This window comes from Rhinoraja longicauda, chromosome 37 (genome assembly GCF_053455715.1).
Source record: "Rhinoraja longicauda isolate Sanriku21f chromosome 37, sRhiLon1.1, whole genome shotgun sequence".
Taxonomy (NCBI): Eukaryota; Metazoa; Chordata; class Chondrichthyes; order Rajiformes; family Arhynchobatidae; genus Rhinoraja; species Rhinoraja longicauda.
The window spans coordinates 15,549,494-15,567,291 of record NC_135989.1 but is presented as its reverse complement, the minus strand read 5'-3'; the positions used below and the strand labels follow the sequence as shown (position 1 = coordinate 15,567,291).

The 17,798-nt window shown below is 45.6% G+C and overlaps 1 protein-coding gene across 1 annotated transcript; it reads left to right on the top strand.

Annotated features, from left to right (window-relative positions):
* The first annotated feature begins 1,666 nt into the window (after window positions 1-1,666).
* LOC144610508 (transmembrane emp24 domain-containing protein 1-like) lies at window positions 1,667-17,798 on the top strand. The gene is made up of 4 exons (XM_078429259.1): window positions 1,667-1,878; window positions 11,820-11,917; window positions 13,941-14,109; window positions 15,449-17,798. Exons 1-4 carry the CDS (start codon window positions 1,699-1,701, stop codon window positions 15,665-15,667), a joined length of 666 nt encoding a protein of 221 aa, XP_078285385.1. The 5' UTR covers window positions 1,667-1,698; the 3' UTR covers window positions 15,668-17,798.

The window sequence follows — 17,798 nt, the reverse complement described above, 5'->3', positions numbered from 1 at the left end:
TTTTTGCATCTATTTCATTCATTTGTTCTATATCTGTCTATATCACTGTCTATATCTCTTGATTCCCTTTCCCCTGACTCAATCTGAAGATTTGTCTTGACCTGAAACATCACCTATTCCCTTTCTCCAGAGATGCTGCCTGACCCACTGAGTTACTCCTGCACTTTGTACATGTCCATGTTCTCCAGAGATGCTGTATTTTGTGTAGTGACAATAAAGGTTTTTTACATTTTACATTTACATTTACCTGACCGATGAATTACCTTTATTGTCACTACACAAAGTACAGCATCTCTGCAGGATATGGACAGGTACAAACTGACCCACTGAGTTACTCCAGCACTTTGTACCTGTGCATTTTTTTCCAAAGATGCTGCCTGACCCACTGAGTTACTCCAACACTTTGTACCTGTCCATGTCCTGCAGAGATGCTGCCTGACCCGCTGAGTTACTCCAGCACTTTGTACCTGTCCATGTCCTGCAGAGATGCTGCCTGACCCGCTGAGTTACTCCAGCACTTTGTACCTGTCCATGTCCTGCAGAGATGCTGCCTGACCCGCTGAGTTACTCCAGCACTTTGTACCTGTCCATGTCCTGCAGAGATGCTGCCTGACCCGCTGAGTTACTCCAGCACTTTGTACCTGTCCATGTTCTTCTGACATGCTTCTGACTCAATGACTTACTCCAGCACTTTGTACCTGTCCATGTTCTCCAGAGATACTGCCTGACCCACTGAGTTACTCCAGCACTTTGTACCTGTCCATGTTCTTCTGAGATGCTTCTGACTCACTGAGTTACTCCAGCACTTTGTACCTGTCCATGTTCTCCAGAGATGCTGTCTGTCCCACTGAGTTACCCCAGCACTTTGTACCTGTCCATGTTCTCCAGAGATGCTGCCTGACCCGCTGAGTTACTCCAGCACTTTGTACCTACCTGTAACACTTTGTACCTGTCCATGTTCTCCAGAGATGCTGCCTGACCCACTGAGTTACCCCAGCACTTTGTACCTGTCCATGTTCTCCAGAGATGCTGCCTGACCCGCTGAGTTACTCCAGCACTTTGTACCTGTGCATTTTTTTCCAAAGATGCTGCCTGACCTGCTGAGCTACTCCAGCACTTTGTACCTACCTGTAACACTTTGTACCTGTCCATGTTCTCCAGAGATGCTGTCTGACCCACTGAGTTACCCCAGCACTTTGTACCTGTCCATGTTCTCCAGAGATGCTTGCCTGACCCACTGAGTTACTCCAGCATTCAGTGTGTATCTCCTGTGTGAAGCAGTATCTCGCCACACTGTGTGTGTGTGTGTGTGTGTGTGTGTGGAAGTTGAGGGGGTTGAGATCGAGCTACACTGTCTGCTTGTCCATTGGTTTGTCAGCAGCGACCAATGAAGGCGGAGGGAAGTTGTGCGGAAGCGAGGAGTTTGCTGAAGTTGGGGACGGGACGGGACGGGACGGGACAGGGCTGGGACAGGCCGGGACGGGACGGGACGGGACAGGGCTGAGACAGGCCGGGACGGGACGGGACGGGACAGGGCTGGGACAGGCCGGGACGGGACGGGACGGGACAGGGCTGAGACAGGCCGGGACTGGGACTGGGACTGGGACGGGACAGGCCGGGACGGGACAGGGCTGGGACGGGACGGGACAGGGCCGGGACGGGACAGGGCTGGGACGGGGACAGGGCTGGGACAGGGACATGGAGGTCGCGGCTTGCGGGACCCGGCTACTCGTCGCCCTGCTCGCCTATTTCTCTGCCACCTCCGCCACCTTCAACCAACCCTCCGACTCCGAGTTCACCTTCGTCTTGCCGCCGGGCAGGGAAGAGTGTTTCTACCAGAGCGCCGAGCACAACAACAGCATGGAGCTGGAGTATCAGGTAGGACTGTTGCAATCTCCAAGATCTCCAAGATCTCCAAGATCTCCGCTGACCCTCTCCAAACTCTGCAACACCCACCCATTGATTCCCTTTAACACCCAGAGACACCGACCTCTGTTTTAAATCAACTCCCTCCCTCCCACGACTACCCTTCCCCTCTCTCTGGCCTCCAGCGTTTGCCTCAACGAATTTCAAAGTGAGATTTGTCTCAATTCCCAAATGTGACACTTCTGCTGAACCCGAGATCCCCGCTTCTCAGTCTCCAGTCTGAAGAAGGGTCTGGACCTGGGACGTCACCCATTCCTTCCCTCCAGAGATGCTGCCTGACCCACTGAGTTACCCCAGCGTTTTGTGTCTGTCCAGGCTCTCCTCTGGTAGAGTGGAGGCGGGGGCGAGCTGGGGAGTGTATCCGGTATACCCAACATGTAGCCAGGCCAGGCCAGGCCTGCAGTTATTTAACACTCCAGGCAAGATCGTTTCTTGTTCTCTTCTGAAGGCCCACGGATACTCAAGTCAGTCCAAACTTAGCCACCCTCTGCTCCCTGGGAAAACTGCCACCCCTGAGAGCAGAGGCTTTGTAACACTGCAACTAAATCCTTCTAAAAATGGAGTCCAAAACTGTGTACAGTCCTCCAGTGCTCTATGTTCTTGGTCCTCCAAAATATTCCAAATGGAATTTAAACTTAATGCCTTCTGAAATGTAATGTCAGCAAGGCACGTTTAATCCTGATTTGATTTCCTCTTGTAATAAAGGTCAATGCCTCGTTTGCTTTGTTAATTGCTTGCTTTCAATTTACACAGATACTTTTGGCCTGCATAACATTTCCCCAGCCTGTCACTGTTCTGCTTACTGATGCAGATAACTTCACATTTCGTTATATTGAGATGAGGAAAAACTTTCGTTAGAAAGTTTCGTTAGAACTGAGATGAGGAAAAACGTTTTCAGAAAGAGAGTTGTGAAACTGTGGAATTCTCTGCCTCAGAAGGCAGTGGAGGCCAATTCTCTGAATGCATTCAAGAGAGAGCTGGATAGAGTTCTTAAGTATAGTGGAGTCAGGGGGTATGGGGAGAAGGCAGGAACGGGGTACTGATTGAGAATGATCAGCCATGATCACATTGAATGGCGGTGCTGGCTCGAAGGGCTGAATGGCCTCCTCCTGCACCTATTGTCTATTGTTATATTCCAGCTGTAAAAGCTTTTGCTTGTTTACTTAACCTCTCCCCTTGAAGCCCCTTTACATCCTCTCTTTTTGCAATCCCTTCCAGATTGGTCTCGTCAGCAAGCATGAAATTATGAAATCCCATCCCATCCCCTCAATTAAGTTATTAACATGGGTACCTGTGTCTTCAGCACTGAGACCTGCCAAATCCTGAGGAAGGCAGACACAAAGTGCTGGAGTAACTCAGCAGGTCAGGCAGCATCTCTGGAGAGAAGGAATAGGTGACGTTTCGGGTCGAGACCCTTCTTCAGACTGAGAGTCAGGGGGAAGGGGAACGAGAGATTATAGACGGTAATGTTGAGAGATGCAAAACAAATGAATGAAAGATATGCAAAAACAAGTGACAATGATAAAGGAGAGGCCAGTGTGCGCGGTGATCCAGGTGATAACGAGCTATAGACAATGGGTCTCAACAAGACTACTTTGAAGCTGGTACAATGACTTGGGTGTGTGAGGGTGAGGGGGAGGGGGGGGTGTCAGCTGCCCAAGCAAAATATGAGGTGCTTTTCCTCTTGAGAAGTCATGTTTATTTGCACTCTTTGCTTTATCTCACACCGTGTCATTATATTACCTCCAATCCTGTGTGTTGTAACCTCGTTAACCAGCCTCCCAGCTGTATCCTTATCAAAACCCTTCTGAAAATATCAATACACGATATCCACTGTTATCCCCATCTCTCTCGCATTTGTCACGTCCTCAAGGGGGGTCTCGGTTTAAAAGTGGGAGATCGCTTGTTGAAAGGTAAAGTCACTCTCACCCAGAGAGCTGTTAACAGTTGCTATTCTCTTCCTCAGACGTCGGTGAAAACAGAATGTTTGCATGTTTTTAAGGTAGAGGTAGATTGAGACTTGGTAAGCAGTGGGTGGGGGGGGAGGGGGGCGGGTGCTGGGATGGGCGATGGTGAGCAGGGGTGACCATTGATAGTCGGGCATGGAGAACGGAGATTACATTGATTCATCTTGCATCTTGTAAAATGATGGAGTAGCTCGAGAGCCAAGTGATCTAGTATAGATCAGCTGGACAGGCAGCATCTCTGGAGAGAAGGGGTGGGTGATGTTTTGGGTCAAGACCCTCTGTCTGAAGAAGGGTCTCGACCCGAAACGTCACCCATTCCTTCTATCCAGAGATGCTGCCTGTCCCGCTGAGTTACTCCAGCATTTTATGTCTATCTTCAGTGTAAACCAGCATCTGCAGTTCCTTCCTACACATTTCGATTGTTACCTAGTAATTTGTACCTTTTGTAAAGTACTGTTCTCCAATGGATTAATCAGACATGGATATCATGGGCATTTGCACTCTTTTGGTGCAAGGGCATTTGACTTTTTGGTACATGAAATATAAAACAGTAAACATGCAGCCACAGGAAAAACATTGGGAGTTGGCGGTCGATAGGCAATTATTGACAATTATCGCCGCCCTTTCCGTGGTGATTCTTGCATATGTACAGTATGCAAAGAATGTCACTGTACCAAGTACACTTGACAATAAAGTAGCAGTCAACATTTTGCATTGGCTTGCGATTCAAGGGTAAGAAATACTCTGGTGTGAAAGCTTAAGAAGCCACAAAGAGACTGGCTGCAATTCAATCCACTAGTCTGTATCTCTTCCATGCTCAACATAGGCAATAATTAGTTGGAGCAGCAAGCACTTTCTGAGCCACAATACAGTCAGAACCTGGTCCACCTCCCTGCCACTTAGTGGGCAAAGTTCTGCACTGGGGAGGAGCTCACCTGGAATACTGAACATAGTTTGGATCTCAACCTAAATCCTTCTTCGGATCATTTATCCACAAAATGCTGGAGTAACTCAGTAGGTCAGGCAGCATCTCGGGAGAGAAGGAATGGGTGACGTTTCGGGTCGAGACCCTTCTTCGACCCGAAACGACACCCATTCCTTCTCTCCCGAGATGCTGCCTGACCTGCTGAGTTACTCCAGCATTTTGTGAATAAATACCTTCGATTTGTACCAGCATCTGCAGTTATTTTCTTATATCTTTCTTCGGATCATGTCCACACATGCCACATATTGTGTTTCAACCAAAACTGAACACAACTCTTAGCAATATCATTGTTTTCTGCGAGGTCCTCAATTTTACATTTGTACGCCAATAGAGGACATCTCCATAGTTTGTGTTTCAGTGCCACATATGCAGATGACGTCTTCAGTAACCTAACTTATCTTGATGAAGGCACAGCATAGACAATATAGACAATAGACAATAGACAATAGGTGCAGGAGTAGGCCATTCAGCCCTTCGAGCCAGCACCGCCATTCAATGCGATCATGGCTGATCACTCAATCAGTACCCCGTTCCTGCCTTCTCCCCATACCCCCTCACTCCGCTATCCTCAAGAGCTCTATCCAGCTCTCTCTTGAAAGCATCCAACGAACTGGCCTCCACTGCCTTCTGAGGCAGAGAATTCCACACCTTCACCACCCTCTGACTGAAAAAGTTCTTCCTCATCTCCGTTCTAAATGGCCTACCCCTTATTCTCAAACTGTGGCCCCTTGTTCTGGACTCCCCTAACATTGGGAACATGTTATCTGCCTCTAATGTGTCCAATCCCCTAATTATCTTATATGTTTCAATAAGATCCCCCCTCATCCTTCTAAATTCCAGTGTATACAAGCCCAATCGCTCCAGCCTTTCAACATACGACAGTCCCGCCATTCCGGGAATTAACCTAGTGAACCTACGCTGCACGCCCTCCATAGCAAGAATATCCTTCCTCAAATTTGGAGACCAAAACTGCACACAGTACTCCAGGTGCGGTCTCACCAGGGCCCGGTACAACTGTAGAAGGACCTCTTTGCTCCTATACTCAACTCCTCTTGTTACGAAGGCCAACATTCCATTGGCTTTCTTCACTGCCTGCTGTACCTGCATGCTTCCTTTCATTGACTGATGCACTAGGACACCCAGATCTCGTTGAACTCCCCCTCCTCCTAACTTGACACCATTCAGATAATAATCTGCCTTTCTATTCTTACTTCCAAAGTGAATAACCTCACACTTATCTACATTAAACTGCATCTGCCATGTATCCGCCCACTCACACAACCTGTCCAAGTCACCCTGCAGCCTTATTGCATCTTCCTCACAATTCACACTACCCCCCAACTTAGTATCATCTGCAAATTTGCTAATGGTACTTTTAATCCCTTCGTCTAAGTCATTAATGTATATCGTAAATAGCTGGGGTCCCAGCACCGAACCTTGCGGTACCCCACTGGTCACTGCCTGCCATTCCGAAAGGGACCCATTTATCCCCACTCTTTGCTTTCTGTCTGTCAACCAATTTTCTATCCATGTCAGTACCCTACCCCCAATACCATGTGCCCTAATTTTGCCCACTAATCTCCTATGTGGGACCTTGTCGAAGGCTTTCTGAAAGTCGAGGTACACCACATCCACTGACTCTCCCTTGTCAATTTTCCTAGTTACATCCTCAAAAAATTCCAGTAGATTTGTCAAGCATGATTTCCCCTTCGTAAATCCATGCTGACTCGGAATGATCCCGTTACTGCTATCCAAATGCTCAGCAATTTCGTCTTTTATAATTGACTCCAGCATCTTCCCCACCACTGATGTCAGACTAACTGGTCTATAATTCCCCGTTTTCTCTCTCCCTCCTTTCTTAAAAAGTGGGATAACATTTGCTATCCTCCAATCCACAGGAACTGATCCTGAATCTATAGAACATTGAAAAATGATCTCCAATGCTTCCACTATTTCTAGAGCCACCTCCTTAAGTACTCTGGGATGCAGACCATCAGGCCCTGGGGATTTATCAGCCTTCAGTCCCATCAGTCTACCCAAAACCATTTCCTGCCTAATGTGGATTTCCTTCAGTTCCTCCATCACCCTAGGTTCTCCGGCCCTTAGAACATTTGGGAGATTGTGTGTATCTTCCTCAGTGAAGACAGATCCAAAGTAACGGTTTAACTCGTCTGCCATTTCTTTGTTCCCCATAATAAATTCCCCTGCTTCTGTCTTCAAGGGACCCACATTTGCCTTGACTATTTTTTTCCTCTTCACGTACCTAAAAAAACTTTTGCTATCCTCCTTTATATTATTGGCTAGTTTACCCTCGTACCTCATCTTTTCTCCCCGAATTGCCTTTTTAGTTAACTTTTGTTGCTCTTTAAAAGAGTCCCAATCCTCTGTCTTCCCACTCTTCTTTGCTATGTTATACTTCCTCTCCTTAATTTTTATGCTGTCCCTGACTTCCCTCGTCAGCCACAGGTGTCTCTTACTCCCCTTAGAGTCTTTCCACCTCTTTGGAATAAATTGATCCTGCAACCTCTGCATTATTCCCAGGAATACCTGCCATTGCTGTTCTACCGTCTTCCCTGCTAGGGCCTCCTTCCAATCAATTTTGGCCAGCTCCCGCCTCATGCCTCTGTAATCCCCTTTGCTATACTGTAATACCGACACTTCCGATTTTCCCTTTTGCCTTTCCATTTGCAGAGTAAAACTTATCATGTTGTGATCACTGCCTCCTAATGGCTCTTTTACCTCTAGTCCCCTTATCAGATCAGGATCATTACACAACACTAAATCCAGAATTGCCTTCTCCCTGGTAGGCTCCAGTACAAGCTGTTCTAAGAATCCATCTCGAAGGCACTCTACAAACTCTCTTTCCTGGGGTCCATTTCCAACCTGATTTTCCCAGTCTACCTGCATGTTGAAATCTCCCATAACCACAGTAGCATTACATTTTTGACACGCCAATTTTATCTCCTGATTCAACTTGCACCCTATGTCGAGGCTACTGTTTGGGGGCCTATAGATAACTCCCATTAGGGTCTTTTTACCCTTACAATTTCTCATTTCTATCCATACTGATTCAACATCTCCTGATTCTATGTCACCCCTTGCAAGGGAATGAATATCATTCCTTACCATCAGAGCAACCCCACCCCCTCTGCCCACCTGTCTGTCTTTTCTATACGTTGTGTACCCCTGGATATTCAGTTCCCAGCCCTGGTCCTCTTGTAACCATGTCTCAGTGATCCCTACAACATCATACTTGCCCATGACTAACTGAGCCTCAAGCTCATCCACTTTATTTTTTATACTACGCGCATTTAAGTACAACACTTTAACTTCTGTATTTACCTCCTCTCTCACATCGTTCACAATTGGCCCTGCCCTTAATTTCTTTTCCGCTCTAGAACTTCTGTTCCCATTCTTCCGAGAGTCTTTTGCAATATCTCCTGTATTCCCTTTTACCTCATCTTCATATTCACAATTTGTTAACCCCTCCCCCCCACTACTTAGTTTAAAGCCACAGGTGTCACACTAGCAAACCTGCCTGCCAGAATGTTTGTCCCCCTGCTGTTAAGATGCAACCCGTCCCTTTTGTACAAGTCACCCCTAGCCCAAGTCACCCCATAGGATTGGGGATTTAATCCGGAATTGGGAATAGACCCATGAGGTGGGATTGAGTAAGATGCTATTCACTGGGGTTTAGAAGAACGAGAGATGACCCTATTGAAATCCTATGGGTGACATTCTTTGAAGGAACAATGGTGTAGATGCTGAGGGGTGATTTCCTCAGCTTGGAGATTCTAGAACTAGAGGGGGAAAAGGGGCTGAGTGGAGAAGAAAGTTATTTCTTCAGTAGATTGTAAATTGTTGGAATTCTGCTGTCTGAGAGCTGCAATGTGCAGGAAGGATCCACAGATCCTGGTTTAAACCGAAGATAGACACAAAGAGCTGGAGAACTCAGCGGGTCAGGCAGCATCTCTGGAGAAAAGGAATGGGTGACGTTTCGGGTCGAGATCCTTCTTCAGACTGAAGAAACGTCACCCATTCCTTCTCTCCAGAGATGCTGCCTGTCCTGCTGAGTTACTCCAGCATTTTGTGCTTATCTTCAGAGCTTTTTTAATATATATGTGTGTTTGTATGTGTGTGTGTGTGTGTGTGTGTATGTGTGTGAATGCGTGTGTGTGAGTAATGTGTTATATGTCAGTCTGAAGAAGGGTCTTGACCCGAAATGTCACCCATTCCTTCACTCCAAAGATGCTGCCTGACCCGCTGAGTTACTCCAGCTTTTTGTGTCTATCATCAGATCATTGCATCTACAAGGCTGTGCGTGATAGGTGTGGACACTGAGTAATTTTTTTTAAATTGTGAGACAAGATGTGTGTGCAATGATCAGCCACGATCACATTGAATGGCGGTGCTGGCTCGAAGGGCCGAATGGCCTCCTCCTGCACCTATTGTCTATTGTGCTTGGGTTGAGGAAGAACTGCTCCTTTTCCTCTGCTTTTCAGAATGAAGCATGGATGAATTACAGACCCATAGTTTGAACCAAAACATGATAACCAGATTCTGGACTAGGCTTAGTGCCCCATGTACCTGCACCGACTTTCAATAAGATCGTGGCTGATCTTTTATGTTGGAATTATTTCCCTGCAATAATATTTCTTCATTATCTAAAAGCAAGGCAAGTTTATTTATATAGCACATTTCAGCAACAAGGTGCTTTACATAAAACATTAAAGAGCAGTTAAAAGCAATTAAAACCGGTCATTAAAGAGAAGAGAAAATAAAAACAAGCTAGAATAGAACAAGACAGGTATAAAATACAAGAATAAAAGTTACAGTGCAGTGTAAGAAATGAATAATTATTTGATTTAACAAAAGACGTCACACAGAAAAGTCTTCAGCCTTGATTTAAAAGAACTGAGAGTTGCAGTGGACCTGCAGTTTTCTGGGCGTTTGTTCCATATATGTGGTGCATAAAAACTAAACACTGTTTCTCCATGTTTAGTTCTGACTCTGGGGACAGAAAGCAGACGACCTGAGAGGTCTGGATGGTTCATAGCGTAGCAGAAGATCAGAAATGTATTTTGGCCCTAAACCATTCAGTGTTTTATAAACCAACAGTAGTATTTTGATAATTCTATCTTCTTTCAAAAATACTCAATGACTGAGCAGTTACATCCCCCTTGAGCAGAGAATTCCAAAGATTCACTACCCTCTGTGGTGAAGAATTTCTTTCTCCCCACCCAAGTTCTATCCTGAATGGCCAACAGAGGGTTCACCTGCACCTCCTCCAACCTCATCTATTGTATCCGCTGCTCCAGATGCCAACTTCTTTACATCGGTGAAACCAAACGCAGGCTCGGCGATCGCTTCGCTCAACACCTTCGCTCAGTCCGCATTAACCAACCTGATCTCCCGGTGGCTGAGCACTTCAACTCCCCCTCCCATTCCCAGTCTGACCTTTCTGTCATGGGCCTCCTCCAGCGCCATAGTTAGTCCCACCGGAAATTGGAGGAACAGCACCTCATATTTCGCCTGGGCAGCTTGCAGCCCAGTGGTATGAACATTGACTTCTCCAACTTTAGATAGTTCCTCTGTCCCTCTCTTCCCCTTCCCCTTCTCAGATCTCCCACTGTCTTCCTGTCTCCACCTATATTCTTCCTTTGTCCCGCCCCCGACATCAGGCTGAAGAAGGGTCTCGACCCGAAACGTCACCCATTCCTTCTCTCCCGAGATGCTGCCTGACCTGCTGAGTTACTCCAGCATTTTGTGAATTAATACCTTCGATTTGTACCAGCATCTGCAGTTATTTTCTTACACTACCTTATTTTGCAAGTGTGAGCCCGATTCTAACCACCTCAATCCCGAGGCACTGGTTCACGTTTACCATGTCCACGTCTTGTAAGAACTTTGCACATTTCAATGATGGTGCAGGTCTCATTATTGTTAAAGAGAGTATAGCATCAATCTCCTTTACCTGAAATATATCCTCCTATGCATAGTAAAGACAGGTATGTAGACAATATTCCAGCTATGGTCTCACCATCGCCCTATATAATTAGAGCAATGTGTTCAGCAGTGGTTTAGGCAACTCCTTTTGCAATAAAGACCAATATGCCAATTAACTACTTAATGACTTGTTGTAAGTGCATTAACTTCCAGTGATTCATGCACATGAATGTCACAGCCCCAGTGAACACCAACACAGTTCATTCCCTCAATGTTTAAAAACAAACCTCCGCCTTTCTATTAGTTTACCAAAGTAATAGAAAGATGAACAGACGAGAGCCTTGGAAACTTTCCCAAATGAATAGCAAACACAGCAGGCTGTGGTGTAGAAACTATGCAGCCTCATCCTTAGAGCAGAGATTGTCCGCTTGTACCCACTCGACCGTTTCTCGTCTCCTGGCAGAGACAATGGCCTCAGTGCATCCATTTCACGTTGCCCTGAGTGAAGACCATGTCACTCTGGAGTACAATACAATATCAGTTTGAGCCGTGTATAGACCCAAAATGCTGGAGTAACTCAGCGGGACAGGCAGCATCTCTGGAGAGAAATCTCTGGACGTTTTGGTTCTGGACCCTTCTTCAGACCTTTCTCGACCTGAAACGTCACCCATTCCATCTCTCCAGAGATGCTGCCTGTCCCGCTGAGTTACTCCAGCATTTTGTTTCTATCTTTGGCCTAAACCAGCATCTGTAGTTCCTTCCGACACATAATCAGTTTGAGCTGTGCTTTGAGAATGCCATTTCATTCAGTGTAACTTCTTGAATCCTTGTTTCATCTTTTAATTCCTGTTCACCTTTGGTGTTTGCTTTTAGGACACAGTAACGATCATTGGGATTTAGTGTTTGTTTGCTGCCATTCCCATTCCCAAGTTCTCGGGATGAGGATGAAGCGTTGGGTTGGGTATCTCTGAAACTGGGCTGTGGTTTTGTTGCAGGTAATTGGAGGTGCAGGAATGGACGTCGATTTCAATGTGTTTGATCCAAATGGCGTAAACCTGTTCTCAGAATCCAGAAGTTCCGACGGTGTCCATACGTGAGTTTAAGCACACAGACGGTTTCTAATTGCTCGTGGTCTACCGTGAGTGTGATGTCCTGCTGCCAGAAGATGCTGCTGAAAGCAGGAGTATGTTCCCAGCATCAGCACCAGCCCCGCTCTGGTAATGGCCATTCTTCACTTATGAACTTTGTTTGGCTATTTGACTCTGCAGGCCACCCAGAACTCTCACAAAGCTGGCCACGTTTTGTGGAAGGTCTGAAGAAGGGTCTCGACCCGAAACGTCACCTATTCCTTTTCTCCTGAGATGCTGCCTGACCCGCTGAGTTACTCCAGTTTTCTGGGTCTACAGTTTAAACCAGCATCTGCAGTTCCTTCCTACACAAATTTTCTCTATTCTCAGGCTGGGTTTCCAGTTTTATTCCCTCCCCAAACTGTATAATTCCCAAATAAATTGCAGAATCAACAGCCTTGGATGGGGTCAACTGACACAATAAATTGAATAAGGATCCCGACCAGAAACGTCATCCATCCTCTTTCTCCAGACATGCTGCCCGACCCGCTGAGTTACTCCAGTACTTTGTGTCTATCTTCAGCATATACCAGCATCTGCAGTTCCTTGCTACACGGCGGCACGGTAGCGCAGCGGTAGAGTTGCTTCTTAACAGCGAATGCAGCGCCGGAGACTCAGGTTCGATCCTGACTACGGGTGCTGCACTGTAAGGAGTTTGTACGTTCTCCCCGTGGGTTTTCTCCGAGATCTTCGGTTTCCTCCCACACTCCAAAGACGTACAGGTATGTAGGTTAATTGGCTGGGTAAATGTAAAAATTGTCCCTAGTGGGTGTAGGATAGTGTTAATGTGCGGGGATCGCTGGGCGGCACGGACTTGGAGGGCCGAAAAGGCCTGTTTCCGGCTGTATATATATGATATGATATGATATGATAACTGGGAGCAGTAACATTGTCTTTAATCAATTTCCATGGTGGAGTTTTTCCAGGTTAAAAAGTGAGTTACCGTATTTGCTCCTGGATGTTTTAGGTTGCTTTTACACCATGAGTATTTCTCTTGTGGAAAAAGATTACCAAGTACTTGATGTGTGATATGTTAATTGGTGGCTACGCATTTGGGATGGATTAAAGAAATGTGGATTAAGAATTGAAACATGATGCAATATTATATAAGTAATGAACACTTTTATCTGAAGGCGATCACTCTGACTCCAGCAATAGCAGAGACTGCTATCTCTAGGTGTTGTGGTCTTACGTGGCATATTGTATGAAAACAGAATTGCTGAAACCTCTAGGTCAGACAGCTTCCTAGAAAGACATGTTGTCTGACTTCTCGAAAATCTCTACAATTTGCGTTTTTTTGGTTTTGTTTGCATTTTTTTGCTTTTTGAGGCCTTAATGCCTCATTTTTACAGATATTATATTCAAGTCCTGCCGTAGACAGGTCCCTCCCGTCGTACGATCATCAGATCTCGATGCTCCTCCACTTCTGCCCATCCCTGGCCTCTCCCTCTTCTCCCCTCTCCCATCGAGCAAAAGGTACAGAAGTTTGAAAAGGCACACCTCCAGATTCAGGGGCAGTTTCTTCCCAGCTGTTATCAGGCAACTGAACCATCCTACCGCATCCAGAGAGCAGTGCTGAACTCCTAGCTACCTCATTGGTGACCCTCAGACTATCTTTGATCAGACTTTGCTGGCTTTACCTTGCACTAAACATTCGAATGACTCGATTGTAATCATGTAGTCTTTCCACTGGCTAGTTAGCACGCAACAAAAGCCTTTCACCATACATGTGACAATAAACTAAACTGATCATAAATTACTCTGCAACTATCAATGGTGTTTTCAGCTGTTAGCTGAAATGCCTCCCTTAACATTGTTTGAACTTCTCCAAATGACTTCCTATGTCTATGTGGAATTTTTTTCTGGTGGTTGCCCATGAAACACTTTGGGCCAGTTTTAAATGTTAGAAGCCATGAATCAATGCTTTAGATATGACTCAACAGGCCAACCCTTGGATCTTTCACTCAGGATATTTCTATTGTTCCACAGGATTGAGCCCACAATGAATGGGGATTACAAAATCTGCTTTGATAATTCCTTCAGCACCATTTCCGAGAAGCTCATCTTCTTTGAGGTGATTTTTGATGATGCTCAGGAGGACTGGTCAGAGATTGTGGAACCCGAGGAGATGCTAGATATTAAGATTGATGATATCAAGGTGAGTCGGAATCAGTGTTATACCCTCTGGTAAGCAAGGTAAGTGGTCGAATTTCTGCACATCGTTGAAGATCATGTGATAGGAGCCATTCGGCCCATCAAGTCAACTCCAGCATTCAATCGTGGCTGAACTATCTCTTCCTCCTAAACCCATTCCCCTGCCTTCTCCCCACAACCTCTGTACTAATCAAGAATCTACCTATCTCTGCCTTAAATCCATCTATTGACTTGGCCTCCACAGCCTTCTGTGCAAAGAATTCCACAGATTCACCACCCTCTGACTACTTTTATGATGTTTGCCTAGTTTTTTTCCTCCCAAACCTTTTCATTTACTCAAATTTCACCTGCTAACAATCTGTCCATAGACACAAAAAGATGGAGTAACTCAGCCGGACAGGCAGCTTCTCTGGAGAGAAGTAATGGGTGACGTCACCCATTCCTTCTCTCCAGAGATGCTGCCTGTCCCGCTGAGTTACTCCAGCTTTTTGTGTCTATCTTCGGTTTAAACCAGCATCTGCAGTTCCTTTCGACACAACAATCCGTTCATCCTGGGATCCCATGTAGTTCTCCTCAGAGTTTGCCAAATGGGAAGAAAGCTAATGGCATGTTGGCCTTCATAACGAGAGGATTTCAGTACAGGAGTAAAGAGATTCTTCTGCAGTTGTATAGGGCCCTGGTAAGACCACATCTGGAGTATTGTGTACAGTTTTGGTATCCTAATTTGAGGAAGGACATCCTTGTAATTGAGGCAGTGCAGCGTAGGTTCACGAGATTGATCCCTGGGATGGCGGGACTGTCATACGAGGAAAGATTGAAAAGACTAGGCTTGTATTCATTGGAGTTTAGAAGGACGAGAGGGGATCTTATAGAAACATATAAAATTATAAAAAGACTGGACAAGCTAGATGCAGGAAAAATGTTCCCAATGTTGGGGGAGTCCCTAACCAGGGACCACAGTCTTAGAATAAAGGGGAGCCCATTTAAAACTGAGGTGAGAAGGAACTTTTTCACTCAGAGTTGTGAATTTGTGGAATTCTCTGCCACAGAGGGCAGTGGAGGCCAAATCACTTGATGGATTTAAGAGAGAGTTATATAGAGCTCTAGGGGCTAGTGGAATCAAGGGATATGGGGAGAAGGCAGGCACGGGTTACTGATTGTGGATGATCAGCCATGATCACAATGAATGGCGGTGCTGGCTCGAAGGGCTGAATGGCCTCCTCCTGCACCTATTTTCTATGTTTCTATGTTTCTAAGAAGTAAAATAGTATCCAGCTGATTGCTGCCTGTGTTTTCCCCCCCATCTCGTATTCACCATCTCGTATTTATCCCTCATTTCTCAGGAGGCGATTGGGAACGTGAACAACAAGCTGAGCAAGAGCATGCAGATCCAGGCAATTCTCCGAGCCTTTGAGGCCCGGGATCGCAACCTGCAGGAGGGCAATTTGGGGCGAGTGACTTTTTGGTCGGCGGTCAATCTTGCCGTGATGTTGACGGTGTCATTTGTCCAGGTCTACATGTTGAAAAGTCTCTTTGATGATCGGAGAAAAGTTCATACTTAACTTATGAAATTGTAAATTGAAGTAGAGGTGTGAAGTGGCAGTGGCTGACCAGTCACAGGCTGTTCCTTGGTTTGGGGTATGTTTGCTGGATTTTTGGGGTTGTTTGGAATTTTGGAGGAGGGTGAGATTGAAGTGAATTGTACTGACAGTGCTGCACAAGGATGCTTTTACAGAATATGCCCAAGATTGGATATTGATATCTGCATGTTTACTGGTGTTAATAAATTGGGAGAGAAGGTCTGGAAGTTCATCCCATTTGAAGTGCACAGTGTCATTAAATAAAGAGTCAATTTAAGGAATGGATTGATTGATGTTTTTATTTGTCGATGTGGAGGATTTGTCTGGGCCAGAGGGGGGAGTAAAGCTAAGATGGGTTTTAGTGGAAGGAGTTGATTTGATGGGGAATGCAATAAAATATTTAAAAGTTAATGTTTAGTTTAGAGACACAGCATGGAAACAGGCCCTTCGGCTCACCGAGTCCACACCAACCAGCGATCCCCGCACACTGACACTTAATTCCTGGAGGTGGTTTGTGTTACACAGACTCACAACGTTTGTGTGTGAGGAGCTGAGAGTAGGGGACTAAAGTAACGATAATGGCCAAGTACGCAGCTTGTAATGTGAGACACAGTCAACAGCCGTATCTTGAAGGCACTGCAGGAGATGGACGTCGAAACACAAGAGAAAAGACTAATGTTAAATAGCAGCATAAGAGCATTTTTATTGCTTACCTGAAAGCTTGAAAAGGAGGAGCTTCACAGGTTAATGAACAAGTTCTACATCAACGAGTCATGTTTACTGATAACAAGCATACAATTCCGTTATGAATTAGGATTACGAATTTGTAGGCTGTACATTGACTGCATATTTAGTTTAATTTAGAGATACAGCGCGGAAACAGGCCCTTCGGCCCACCGAGTCCACACCGACCAGCGATCCCCGCACACTAACACTATCCTACACACACTAGGGATGATTTACAATTTTGCCGAAGCCAATTAACCTGCATACCTGTATCTCTTTGGAGTGTGGGAGGAAACTGAAGATCTTGGAGGAGATCCACATGGTCACGGGGAGAACGTACAAACTCCATACAGACAGCACCCATAGTCAGGATTTAACCTGGGTCTCTGGCGCTGTGAGGCAGCAACTCTACCGCTGCACGACCTGTGCATTTTGCATATGCAAAATATAGACACAAAGTGATAAAATGTAGAAAAGCTAAAGTATTTACATTTGAGGATTATTTTGGCCTCGTCTTAATCTTGGCATTCTATCAACAGTAAGAGAACAGTCTAGTCCAATGGGTGACGTTTTAATGACATTTAAAAATGATGCGATTCTGACAGTGGGAGCCTTGCCAATGGCAGAAAATTCTGTCCCCACAGGGCAAATATAAGATAAGGTAAATATAAGATAAGATGAGGAAATAGACGAGCAGCTAATGAGCACGGGTACGATGGGTTGAATGCCTTCCGCACTGTATAAATGTCATAGTGACACAATGTGAAAACAGGCCCTTTGGCCCAACTTGCCCACACCGGTCAACATGTCCCAGCTATACTAGTCCAACCTTGCCTGTGTTTTGTCCATATCCCTTCAAACCTGTCCTATCCATGTACTTGTTTGTTTCTTAAACGTTGGGATAGTCCCAGCCTCAACTACCTCCTCTGGCAGCTTGTTCCATGCACCCACCACCCTTTGTGTGAAAAAGTTACCCCTCAGATTCCTATTTAATCCTTTCCCTTCACCTTGATGATTGGACAAAAGTTCATACTTAACTTAAGAACCCGTAAATTGAAGTAGGGGTGTGAAGTGGCAGTGGCTGACCAGTCACAGGCTGTTCCTTGGTTTGGGGTATGTTTGCTGGAATTTTGGAGGAGGGTGAGATTGAAGTGAATTGTACCGACAGTGCTGCACAAGGATGCTTTAACAGAATATGCCCAAGAATGGATATTGATATCTGCATGTTTACTGGTGTTAATAAATTGGGAGAGAAGGTCTGGAAGTTCATCCCATTTTGAAGTGCACAGTGTCATTAAATAAAGAGTCAATTTAAGGAATGGATTGATTGACGTTTTTATTTGTTAACATGGAGGATTTGTCTGGGCAGAAGGCAGAAGAGGCTAGT